Source organism: Cornus florida, unplaced genomic scaffold (assembly GCF_030987335.1).
Source record: "Cornus florida cultivar Cherokee Brave unplaced genomic scaffold, ASM3098733v1 CherokeeBrave_3.0.0_Hap2_Chr01, whole genome shotgun sequence".
In the NCBI taxonomy this organism is placed as follows: domain Eukaryota; kingdom Viridiplantae; phylum Streptophyta; class Magnoliopsida; order Cornales; family Cornaceae; genus Cornus; species Cornus florida.
Window position 1 is genome coordinate 70,693,159 of NW_026775571.1, and position 13,000 is coordinate 70,706,158.

The window sequence follows — 13,000 nt, forward strand, 5'->3', positions numbered from 1 at the left end:
AAGGTCTTGAAAGTATTAAATATATTATATATATAATTTTAAAGGTACATATATAATCGGGGCGTGTTTATCACTGAATCCGCCTCCGCCCCAAACCCGTTTCGAGTTTTTAATTATTTTACCAAACCAGCTTCAAACCCATTTAAAGACTACCAAATCCACCTCATTAGGGGCGGGGCGAAAACTCGCCAGGTCAGGAGAAATTGCCATCCTAAGTTCTAGGGTCGAACACATTTGACAAAATTTATATATAGAATAACATCATGACGTCATCATATTGAATAACATCACGACGATGTCATTCTCCAATCACATAAAATAGTGTGATTGGATACATGATACATCTTACCTTGACTCTTGAACTATATGTATACAAAATAGAAAATGATATAATTGACTATTTATGTGTCATGACATAAAATTGACTAAAATGTAATGTATCACTCCATTAAAATAATGCATAATCTATCTTTCAAATTGAGAACCTTTATACAAGTGCTATATATATATGGGAGAGTACATACAACATCTCTGAATGTATAATCACCAAAGAAACTCTTAATTTGGGGTAATATTTTTTGGCTTTTGCACAGAGAGAATTATAGAAGTTTTTTCAATTCTAAAGGTTTTCACCTGCCGATATGAGATAATCCAAGATCATTCAAAGCATAGTGCAGTCTCATATGCTTTTTGGATGGAAGAGTAGTGTTGATTGCAATTTTTAAATTTATTTGGTAATAATGTTAAATAAAGTACTTTTATTACTAATTTTATTATATTTTACACTAAGAAACATGTGTTAATTTTTTAATATTAAAAATTGTAAAATTCCACTCAGTTCAATACTTTATGATGATCAACTTGTATTTGTTTTTTTTTTTTTTTTTTATTTATTTAAAAAAAATCACATATTTTGTTTATGATATAGTATTTTATTTAGTACTAAAATATAAATAAGTTAAACATAATTTAATGATTATTAATTTGTATTTGATTTGGGATCTTATGATAAAACTAGGATATTCATTTAGATTAGGATATTCATTTGCTGTTGAGAGTCCCCAAAAAATTAGGATATTAGATTGCTATTTGTTTGTAATAAGGATAAAATTGTATTTATAAAAAATATAAATGGATTACATTATCTAAAAAAAAATTAGTTACTTAAACTGATGGACCACACTCAACACAATTTTATAAGTTACAATTCTTAGTTCACTTAAACAAGCTGGGGATTTTTTTTTTTTTTTTTACGTAAGCTCTGTTTTAATTTTTCACTAAACATATTCGATGGTAATGTTTTAGAATGGAAGTGTTTTTTTAGAAGCAACCCAAACACCCACCAAGATGGGTCCCTAAGATGGGTCCCACTAAGGTTGACACTTGAAATCACACCGTATAATATTCCTAATATCACACAAGCACGACTCGTTGTCTTTACTCCAATGAATAATGTCTTTCATGCCTCCAGCAAAATACTATAAAAGGTTAGTGTAAGCAAATCTTGTATGGTTGGCCCGATGGAGAGAGTTGAACCAAAACATAAAATAAGCGTTATAAATAACGGAACTCTGCAACATATACCAGATTCAAACCTGGTAATGGAGCCTCAAGCTCTAATAACTGATACTCCATTGAGATTGTGGGGAAGATCCCATTCAATCCAAGTTCTTCAGATTCAGCGAAAGAATTCTAGCTTTTTCATGGAATTTGGCAAATTTTTAGCTTTCCAGTGGTAAAAAGCCCAATTTACAAAGGAATGTCAATCCGGAGAGGAAACAAGCTGAATGAAATTCCACCTCGGAATGGAAAATGGGTTGTTTCAGATGATACGAAGGAACCAAGTGGATGGAGAAGGGAATTGAGGGTGGGAAGGTGGGATAGGTACTCGACAATATGTCTGTGAGAGAAAAAACTAGCAAAATTTGTTTGGATTACAAATCCAATGACTTCCAAGGTGAGTAAACTGCTCAAACTCGAGTGGGTTAAATTTATTCTAGCTTCTGGTTTGTTTAAGCTTAATCTAGTATTCTCAAACTCCGGTACTCCAAGACCTTTATCTTACGTTATCTGACTAGTTGGCCTGTTTTGGTCTTGATTCAGGCCAAATGGTTACATTCAAAACCCCTTTTCCACCATCGTACTCTATCCAAGCTTGGATTGGTTTTTCACTCTCCAACCTCACTCCTTCCTTTACAGCAATATGACTAAAATGATAAGAAACCGGCTCCGATGCAACTGACGCCATGCTATTGATGTTGATTCCAATATGGTTGCCTGGGGTATCTGGTGCCTCTGTGTGCCCATCAATAGTGTCGAATTCAACAGCAAAGATGTGGTTTGAGGGGTTCCCATCATTTGTTGAGTTAAAAATTCCGAGGTAGTGATCCCCTTCAGCTCCAGGAAATTGCGGTGAAGGAGATAAAATGGAGACGAGGCCATAGCCGCCTCTGTTAACATCTTTGGGGACTTTTTCAAAAACAAGTTTGTACTAAAGGAATTAGAAGAGTTGACGGAAGAAGAATGTTTGGTGAACAATTGTATTGGTTGGGGATAGAATGCATGGCCTCTGACATTAGTAGAAGCTTTGTTAGTTAGCTCAAGAGCTCCACTAAGTGGGATGATGGTAGCAAATCCTACTAGAAAAGGTTTGTTTGGTTGAATCCATATCTGTCTGTTGGGTTGCATTCGTTGTAGAGGAAATCAATGGATTGAGAGGCACAACATTATCAAAAAGGAGGGAGAGAAGAAGAGCTACGGAAATGGGAGCAGCCATGGAGTTAATAAACCTACTCTTGGGGCTATGAGATCAATCATTGACTCTCAATCCAAAGGGGACCTTGCTACACCATCCTGTTTCAGTTCTTAAGTGGTCATTTGTACACGCTCTGAAAAAATATATTAAGAACTAGGTATTGGTCGCGCTGCTAGTGCATCCTTTTGCAATACCACCCATATTTTCATATTGGTCTAAAGGATTATATGCATTACTTTCTTTCCCTGCGCCAAGCAAGCTATAAACTGCCGAAGGATCTCACTGCTAATTAAGTAACCTAGCTTCAAGCAGTACTTGAATAGCTAAGGGTCTTTTAACACGCAAATTAATAGCTGGGAACCGGGAAAGAATTTGTGGAGGGAAACACTAAGAAAATGGTTGCGAGGAATCAAGGAAAGATTGGCTGGCGAGTGGCTGTATTCGAGGATCAGAGGGCCTTCTTGCAGCCAATTGTTAGTCTGGAAGAGAGTTTTTGAACCATTTTTATCCTTGCTTTTGATTAAGAAGGGCATTGCTAAGGATCTCAGCTGAAGTAGCTTTTTCCATATCCAATTGCTTTGTTGAGGTATGCTAAAATCCCCAAAACATCTCCTTCTGATTAAGTATTTTGTTTGAGTCATAGGTTGTTCTGAGTATTTGACACAAGTTTCCACATATGTTTTAAAATTGCAGCTCTATTTTGTGTTTCCAAGCTACGAAAACCTAAACCACCATTTAAAATGTTGAAGTAGACTTCACTGGTGACACCACTTGACCAATGAATTGGATTGACATAGTTTATTCGGTGTGTATTTTCCGTTTACGTAGCATAGCTCATTATTAAATAGTTTTCAAATTTAGCTTTTTCATGAATTGATCATTTGAGTTAATTAAGTCTTAAAAGGACATTCCTCTCCATTGACTGGTAATGATAAACCAAGATGACTCTGGTATTGTTAAGACACCCCAAGGCAACACCGAAATCAGCATAATAAATTTGTTATGCAGCCCCCTTGAAGCAAAGCAGTTGATGGTTACCTGGGGTATCTGGTGCTTCTTTGTGCCCATTAATAGTGTTGAATCCAACATCAAAGGTATGGTTTGAGGGGTTCCCATCATTTGTTGAGTTGAAAATTCCGAGGTAGTGATCCCCTTCAGCTCCGGCAAATTGTGGTGAAGGAGATAAAGTGAAGGCGAGGACATAGCCGCCTTGGTTATCATCTTTGGGGACTTTTTCAAAAACAAGTATGTACTAAAGGAATTAGAAGAGTTGACAGAAAAAGAATTTTTGGTGAACAATTGAATTGGTTGGGGATATAATGCATGGCCTCTGACATTAGTAGAAGATTTGTTAGTAAGCTCAAGAGCTCCACTTTGTGGGATGATGGTAGCAAATCCATCTAGAATAAGGTTTGTTTGGTTGAATCCATATCCGTATGGTGGGTTGAATCTGTTGTAGAGGAAATCAATGGGTTGAGAAGGCACAACATTATCAAAAAGGAGGGAGAGAAGAAGAGCTATGGAAATGGGAGCAGCCATGGAGTTAATAAACCTACTCTTGGGGCTATGAGATCAAGCATTGATTCTCAATCCAAAGGGACCTTGCTACACCATCCCGTTTCAGTTCTTAAGTGTCCATTCGTGCACGCTCTGAAAAACTATATTAAGAACTAGGTATTGGTCGCGCTGCTAGTGCATCCTTTTGCAATACAGCCCATAGTTTCATATTGGTCTAAAGGATTATATGCATTACTTTCTTTCCCTGCGCCAATCAAGCTATAAGCTAATTAAGTAACCTAGCTTCAAGCAGTACTTGAATATCCAAGGGTCTTTTAACAGGCAACTTAAAAGCTGGGAACCGGGAAAGAATTTGTGGAGGGAAACACTAAGAATCATCTGAGTAAAATGGTTACGAGGAATCAAGGAGAGATGGGCTGGCGAGTGGCTGTATTTGAGGATCAGAGGGCCTTCTTGCTGCCAATTGTTAGTCCGGAAGAGAGTTTCTGAACCATTTTATCCTTGTTTTTAATTAAGAAGGGCATTGCTAAGGAACTCAGCTGAAGTAGCTTTTTCCATATCCAACTGCTTTGTTGAGGCATGCTAAAATCCCAAAGCATCTCCTTCTGATTAAGTATTTTGTTTGAGTCATAGGTTGTTTTGAGTATTTGACACAAGTTTCCACATATGTTTAAAATTGCAGCTCTGTTTTGTGTTTCCAAGCTGAGAAAGCCTAAACCACCATTTAAAATGTTGAAGTAGTCTTCACTGGTGATACCACTTGACCAATGAATTGGATTGGCATAGTTTATTCAATGTGTATTTTCCGTTTATGTAGCATAGCTCATTATTAAATAGTTTTCAAATTTAGCTTTTTCATTTATTGATCATTTGAGTTAATTAAGTCTTAAAAGGACATTCCTCTCCATTAACTGGTAATGATAAACCAAGATGACTGTGGTATTGTTAAGACACCCCAAGGCAACACCGAAATCAGCATAATAAATTTGTTATGCAGCCCCCTTGAAGCAAAGCAGTTGATGGTGATAGGTTGTATCTTATTTTATTTTTTATTTATTTTTTTTTTTTTTTGGGACGTTTTCTAACTCTGTTACATATTCAAAGTTGTCAAAATTTATATGTTTGCAGACCCATAAGAGTGAGATTCTTTATTTTATTATTCATTTACTGGCAGAAAAAAGAAGATGTGGAAGCCCCATAATTGTGGGATTTAATCGAGTCAATATATCTTATGCCAAACAATTTTCTAATAAATTATAAACTAGAAGAAGAAAGGGCATTATAGAAAGGAGATTGTGTTAAATATGGATCAATTTAAAGGTAAATGGAAAACAATAAAAGATTAATACATAATTTTCTTTATTGAACACCCATGAATGTGACAGAAGGTGCGGGGTGCATTAAATCGATCAATATGGTTTGGGCAACTGCAAACAAGACTACCTTGGATATAGTGAAATAGAATATCTGCCTGAAGTAGTTGGGTAAAAAATTGTTATGTTTAACTGAATGATGGACTTCTGATATAAAATAGTCATTGATTAGTTGCTTTAGTTGGTTGGTCAAGATAACTTATGTTAATAGTTTGACTGAAGGTGGAAATTGAAGATCTTTATATGATTTTAGTGTGAAGTAGCTTTAGGTGGTTGGTTTTGTAATTTGTTTTTCCTGTGTTCCTGGGTGGTTCTTGGAAAAGCCTAATATTTTTTTATGTTAGTTCGGCTGAACTGAAATTATGGTTTTGCTTATGATAATTGGTTAGCTGTTTTATGACTATATAGTTCTGTAACACTGGCAATCCTGGGTTGCTTTAAATGAACCTATGAGACAAAGGATGTAAAGATTCATCACTGTTTAATTGTAATTGTAATTTAAGTTTTACCAGAATCTATTGTATTTATTGGTTAGTTAATGCAATTGTATGTGGGAGATACAATTCGGTAATTGTTTGATGGGAAGCAAAAATGAAAACAAATTTTGTGTTGGTCTGAGTTCCTTCTTGATGTTGGATTGTCATTTCTTAGTTTCTTGCCTAAGAAGCATGGACAATTCTATGGAGCTTCCATGTTTGTGACATTTATAGACACTTTTAGACACGTGTTTGAACTTGTCCTTGGCTGTAATTTCCAAAAAAATTACATTATGTCATACACTTGGCCGGTGCAGCTAAGGCACTGCCCAAGTGATTTTTGTAGCACAAACACATTTTAAGAGGAATCACATAAGACAATTTTGAAAACAAGATGACATGCCCGAATTATTCAACCTATCTTTTCTATGGTATACGTGGTCACCACAAATACAATTGTAATGGCAAAAATATGGTAAAAGTATAGTAGTAGTATATTTAATATAATTATCTTTCTGACTTTAAGCCTCATCTTCCACATTTAAATTAATGGAAGTTCTACATATTTTATATAATAAATATGCCTTACAAAGCCTTTTTCCAACCATTTAGGGTCAGCATTTTATATAAATAGATCTACAAACCATGTTCGTATTCTGTTCTGTAAAAATAAATGTGATTTTAAATGTTACAAGAGAAATAAATTATTATTGTTATACTATCCATAGAGTAAATAGTTTTGTTGATTGGTTGATTGAAAGTAGAAATAGAATTTCCTTTATGGGTTAACTTTGCTTCTTGGTAGTAATGATTATGGGTGTCTTGCAGACCATCTATAAGATTAGCTTTGGTCAGATATATTTTAGTAAGCCAATGATGTCAGATGGAGAAACTGTGACTTTGTTTCCGAAGGCAGCGAGATTGAGGAATCTAACATACTCAGCTCTGTTGTATGTGGATGTCACTAAGAGATTGATAAAAAAAAAAAGGGCATGATGGTGAAGAAGTAACTGAAACTCAAGATTTTACTAAAGTCTTGATTGGGAAGGTATGCGAATTGGATTCCGAACTGATGAAAGTTTGACAACAGGGAATAGGCTCTTATGCCTCTTTGTTGTCCTTCAGGATTGACTTTCTGCTTCTTTTTTGCCATGTACTTTAGGTTCCTATAATGCTCTGGTCGAGTTACTGCACATTATATCAGAATTCAGAGAAGGTTTTGACGGAGCTGGGAGAGTGTCCATATGATCAAGGTGGGTATTTTATTATCAATGGGAGTGAAAAGGTTCTAATTGCTTAGTAGAAGGTGAGCACCAATCAAGTCTGTGTTTAAGAAGAGGCAGCCAAACAAGTATGCCTATGTGGTGGAAGTCCGATCAATGGTGGACTCCCAGAACAGGCCACGCAGTAGCATGTTTGTGTGGATGCTTTCACAGAATTGTGCCAAAGGGGTAATGGGCATTAAATATGGTGTTTAGGGGTGTTTTTTAAAGCAGTCTTTTTTTTTTTTTTTTTTTTTTTTTTTTTGGCCTTTGAATTCTTATGGAATTTATGAATTTTTTGTTGTTTTTGGGTATGTTATGTAACTGCAGGGTTCCTACCCTTCCGTACATTCGGACTGAGATTCCTATTATAATTGTGTTTCGGGCATTAGGATTTGTTGCTGACAAAGATATATTAGAACATATTTGCTATGATTTCTTTGACACTCATGGAGTTGCTTCAACCCTCCTTGGAAGAAGCATTTGTAATATAAAATCAACAGGTAACTCTCCCACTGTATTATATCATCATTTAAATTTTTATATCTGTTATCCTTTTTTTTTTTTTTAACGGGCAGTTAGTGTGAGATTAGCTTTTCTTTCTGGTTTGCTCTGTATTGAATAAGCTAAACTTCAAGCAATATGAATAAATATAGCGGTTCATGTTTCCAATATGAACTAAACATAATCTTCGGGCTTGCTGGCATTTAAATTGTTTTTACCTTTCAAAAGTAATGTCCTTTCAGTTCTAATTCATATTTGATTTTTTAGCAGCTTCAATATATTTGTTTAGGTTTCAGCTCTTGTTTCCTAGATTTCAAATTCAGTGTCATTTATATAAATTAATTAATTTTGGGACTTAATCTGTATATGTTATTGTAAATGTTAGCATCCATTTGATTTCTTTTCTCTCTCTTTTTTTTTTTTTTTTTTTTTTTTTTTTTTTTTTTTTTCTTTCTCGCTTTTCTTGTGGTGATGTGGCATTGTGGCCTTACTGAGACGGTTATGCTTTTCTTCCTGTATTGCAGGTTGCACTGGACTACTTCGGGAAACGAGGGGCCACTGTCGGTGTCACAAATGAAAAGAGGATGAAGTATGTGTTATGATTGCTGGCTGTTGCTATACTCGAGTGTAAAGCTATCTTTTGTGCTTCTTTTTTTGTTTAAGAAGAGTCTCTTGTTCATTTACTTCATAGGTATGCCAAAGAGATCCTCCAAAAGGAAATGCTTCCTCATGTTGGTGTAGGAGAATATTGTGAGACAAAGAAAGCTTACTATTTTGGGTAGGTTTCGTCTAATTTGAATATGTTCCTTTTTTGTGGCTTCTTAGTGATTTAGAGAGACACTAATTGCTTTTCTACCAGATATATTATTCACCGGCTTCTGCTATGTGCAATTGGACGAAGGGCAGAGGATGATAGGGATCACTATGGCAATAAGAGACTCGATCTTACTGGTCCTTTGCTTGGTGGCCTCTTTCGAATGGTTTGTCATTGCTTTAATATTTTGGAGCTTCTATGACCATTTGAAAGTCCTTGATTTTCATTTGGGTTTTCAATGATTTTGGGTTTCTAAAGTTTTGGTGGTTGTTTATATTACTGCAGCTAGTCAGAAAGTTAACAAGGGATGTGAGAGCTTATTGTCACGAAGTGATTCCTAAGACGCTTGGAGGATGGAAGACACGCATGCTGGTTGGCAAAGAGCAGAGTTTGACTGGGAATGGTTCCAGGGAAGGGGCGTGCAGGAGCACAGGATGGTACCTCTTCAGAGTTCAGGCAGGTCGACTCGGTTCAGTTCGAGGTGCTTGTCGCTGGTCGTGGACTTGACTATGAAGAAGGGAGTTGGCCATCCCTGCACAAACTGGTCGGGAGCTGGAGCCGTTCCCCTGACGAGGCCATGGCAGGCCGAAACCAGTCAGCATGTATCCTTGGGAGGGCAGGTCGTGGTGGCTGACCAGGGCGCTTGCGCGAGCTGAAGCAACGCCTTGGTGCCGCACGGGCCGTGCCGCTGCGCCAAATCTCTAGGCCGGTGACAAATGGTATCAGAGCGGGACTTGGGGTAAAGCACGGTGGGGTGCCCCCTTGTCGGTCCGGGAGGGGTCAGAGAATGAAGACGGTGCATTGAAGTTGCGTCGATGAGGAGGAATCAATGCAGTTGGGGGGGAGAGCCTCCATCTCCCCAGGAAGAAGCGTCCGTTGAAGTTGCGCATTGAAGGGCCGGAGGGCCGCGCACACCAAAGTTCGTGCTTAGTCCTTGGGTGATGCAAACCATGGTGAAGGGCGAGCATCAAGTCGGCAGAAGGCCATTGCTTGCTCGGGATGTCGCGGAGGCGGCATGACGGAGAAGAGTCACGTCCTTGAGGAGTGGACGTCCCCTTGGTCCGAGGCCTATCATTGGGCGAGTGCAGTGCAGGGAGCTGCACGAGGAAGCGATGGTGGGAAGGCGAGCATACCGCATGGAGGCAGACTTTGGAAGGGAGTGGACGCAGTAGTGAAGCGCCGCACTGCGACGAGGACGTCGCAGGATTTGGGTGGGGGAGAATGTCACGAAGTGATTCCTAAGACGCTTGGAGGATGGAAGACACGCATGCTGGTTGGCAAAGAGCAGAGTTTGACTGGGAATGGTTCCAGGGAAGGGGCGTGCAGGAGCACAGGATGGTACCTCTTCAGAGTTCAGGCAGGTCGACTCGGTTCAGTTCGAGGTGCTTGTCGCTGGTCGTGGACTTGACTATGAAGAAGGGAGTTGGCCATCCCTGCACAAACTGGTCGGGAGCTGGAGCCGTTCCCCTGACGAGGCCATGGTAGGCCGAAACTAGTCAGCATGTATCCTTGGGAGGGCAGGTCGTGGTGGCTGACCAGGGCGCTTGCGCGAGCTGAAGCAACGCCTTGGTGCCGCACGGGCCGTGCCGCTGCGCCAAATCTCTAGGCCCGTGACATTATGCTCAGAAGGTTATTTTACATACGGAGTCTTTAATATAGTTTATATTTGATGCTTTTGCTGGTGCTTGAATGTATATAATTTTGTGCATCGTGCAGAGTGTTGACAATGGGAAGGATGTTAATCTGCAATTTGCAATTAAAGCGAAACCAATTACTAGTGGCCTTAAATACTCACTTGCTATCGGGAACCGGGGGCAGGCAAATGCAGCCGGTGAATGTGCAGTATCATTTTTAAAATGTTCTCCGATTTCTATAGGTGTTAAATCGCCTAACATATGCCTCCACTTTGTCACACTTGTGAAGATTGAATTCTCCAATAGGGCGAGAAGGTATTTTAGTTTTCTCTGTCATTGTTTGTTCAATGATGCTGTTAAGGGTCTAGATTTCCCCATAAGGGCTCTCTCTCTCTCTCTCACACACACACACAGTTTCATCTATGTTGCAACTCCATTGCTTGTTTATTTTTTCTTAACCTTCAGCTTTAACTGTGTTATAAATTGCATTTACCAGGGAAACTAGCAAAACCACGGCAGTTGCACAATTCCCAATGGGGAATGATGTGCCCTGCAGAAACTCCTGAAGGACAAGTGAGTTTGCTGCATAATATAGAATTCTGCGTTATAATTTGCATCTTTTTCTACGTACATTTGTGTGTCATCTGGTGTTACATTAGGCTTGTGGACTGGTAAAGAATCTTGCACTGATGGTGTATATAACAGTTGGATCAGCAGCATATCCCATTTTGGAATTTTTGGAAGAATGGGGTACTGAGAATTTTGAGGTAGAGTATTTTGATTTGGTATGTGTGGCTGTTATAATTTTAATAAGCTTCTTTCCTTGGTTTACAATTTTCCTTTTAATTTAGTTCAGAACAACTTTCAAAAAGAGGGCCATTTTGATTGACCATCAGAGTGTAGTATAAACTTTCACATACAAGTATCAACAGATTCACAAGGACCAACAAATCAAAAACTACGTTCTTACTGATCAAATCAAAATAAAAAATATATATATGCAATTCAAAAATTTATTAATACACAATTTTGTAGCCTATAAGAATACAAAAATAGGAAGAAACTACTCTGCTAAATTATATCTTTGGATGTCTCTAGTAGCATGGATTAGGAACAACCCAAATGGGTGCTGGTTGAATCTTCTGCCAATCATCTTCATCTTCATTAATCACTTCTATACTCTGATTCTCCATGTCAAACCTGCCCGTGTCATGCCCATACATGTCATTCTCACCCAAATGATCACAATAGTAATTGTCCGTGAAGTAAATCGAATTCCCTTTACAAGATGGAAAACCCTTTGCTGAATGTGACACAGATTGATTCCGACCCAAAAACAGCACGCGATCATCGCCTATTGATGCCAGTTGTTCCCATGTTTTCTGACTGAAATCCAGCTTGTAAACATGAAATAGCTTTGTCAAGTGAGAACAAATACAGCATTGGTTCTCTTCATCAAGAAGGTCTGCCTCATGAACAACTACACCGTCCCAGCGAACATGATTCCCAATATACCTCACAATAAGCAGCAGATCACCCTTTGATTCCACTATGTAACTTTGAATGGTATAAAGATCATCTCCAAGAGAATTTTCAAATTCCACCCTTTTCTCAGGAAAAATAGGCTCAATCTGCATCTTTTTTGCAGGGACAGAATTATTGAAATCCCAGATTTCAACTGAAGCTGTTTCACCCAAAGCAATAATATGATCATGGTGAGAAATGATATCACAGTAGGCATGATCTGCACCGTCCAGGGCAGTCCATTCACTGTCTCCATACTTCCAAAAGGCAAGCTTGGGATCAATTACACCATATATTACTCCTACCCAGTAGTTGTTCTTACTCTGAATTGGGTCTGATGAGAGTACAACTTTCTTAATATCCCGGACAAAGAAGCAATGAAGGCTTGTTTTGCGAACTTCAAAAAGAGGGAGTTGAATCCTAGCCCCCAAGAATGGATTGAAGATATGTGGGAATGCTTCTTGGTCCAACAAAATCAGCCACCCATGGGATGATCCTTTGCAATTACCCAAGTGTTCTGGAATATTCATCATCTGCTTGTACACTTTTTCTCTGTAAAATTGTATAAGCAAGGGCTATTTTTTTTGCCATGATCTGGACCAGGAAGCAAGAGCAACGGTTGATCAAATAGGGGACTCTCTAGAGATGTTTTTATGGCTTCTGCAACAGAGCACCAAGAACGACACACTGCTCCGGCGCTAAGCAAATCGACCACAGACAATCTGTTCAGGATTGACTTCCACAAGTTAGTGGGGAGTCCAGACCAATTCGGTGGTGTTGATGATGCTGATGTTTTTCTTCTTTTGATGCGATGACCCAAATAGGTTTTCTTGGAAATCACTGCCATGTCTATGTCTATGCTTCGAAACTCTACAGAGATTGATCACAAAATAGTTTCTTGTATGCGTATGTCTCTGTAATTTCTTGTAGACACAGAGATTGATCACAAAATAGTTTCTTGTATGCGTATGTCTGTAATTTCTTGTAGACAGAGAGATTTATCACAAAATAGTTTCTTGTGTGCGTATGTGTGTGTAATTTCTTGTAGACAGAGAGATTGATCAGAATAGTTTCGCACCGGCGGCCGGCTGTATATGTTATATGTTATAGGCCGGTGTGTGTATATGTTACCTGAAAAGG

At 38.5% G+C, this 13,000-nt stretch overlaps 2 protein-coding genes and 1 pseudogene across 2 annotated transcripts; 1 reads left to right on the plus strand and 2 right to left on the minus strand.

Moving 5' to 3' along the window:
* Positions 1–2,074: 2,074 nt before the first annotated feature.
* LOC132274287 (probable L-type lectin-domain containing receptor kinase VI.1) lies at positions 2,075–4,294 on the minus strand. The gene is made up of 3 exons (XM_059775539.1): positions 4,091–4,294; positions 3,794–4,007; positions 2,075–2,469 (listed from the first exon to the last, which is right to left on the minus strand). The coding sequence occupies exons 1-3, from the start codon at positions 4,292–4,294 to the stop codon at positions 2,075–2,077; spliced, it is 813 nt and encodes a 270-aa protein (XP_059631522.1).
* A 366-nt stretch (positions 4,295–4,660) lies between these two features.
* LOC132274296 (DNA-directed RNA polymerase II subunit RPB2-like) lies at positions 4,661–11,244 on the plus strand (annotated as a pseudogene).
* A 186-nt stretch (positions 11,245–11,430) lies between these two features.
* On the minus strand, positions 11,431–12,390 carry LOC132274302 (F-box protein At2g05970-like). The gene has a single exon (XM_059775560.1). It carries the CDS (start codon positions 12,388–12,390, stop codon positions 11,431–11,433), a length of 960 nt encoding a protein of 319 aa, XP_059631543.1.
* Between the last annotated feature and the right edge of the window lie 610 nt (positions 12,391–13,000).

Coding starts and splice junctions, on each gene's coding strand:
- LOC132274302 (XM_059775560.1), bottom strand. CDS start 12,390: ATGAATATTCCAGAACACTTGGGTAATTGCAAAGGATCATCCCATGGG.
- LOC132274287 (XM_059775539.1), bottom strand. CDS start 4,294: ATGGCTGCTCCCATTTCCATAGCTCTTCTTCTCTCCCTCCTTTTTGAT. Junction 4,008..4,090: donor CTAACAAATCTTCTACTAAT/GTCAGAGGCCAT, acceptor TAATTCCTTTAG/TACATACTTGTTTTTGAAAA. Junction 2,470..3,793: donor AGAAGCACCAGATACCCCAG/GTAACCATCAAC, acceptor TTTTTGAAAAAG/TCCCCAAAGATGTTAACAGA.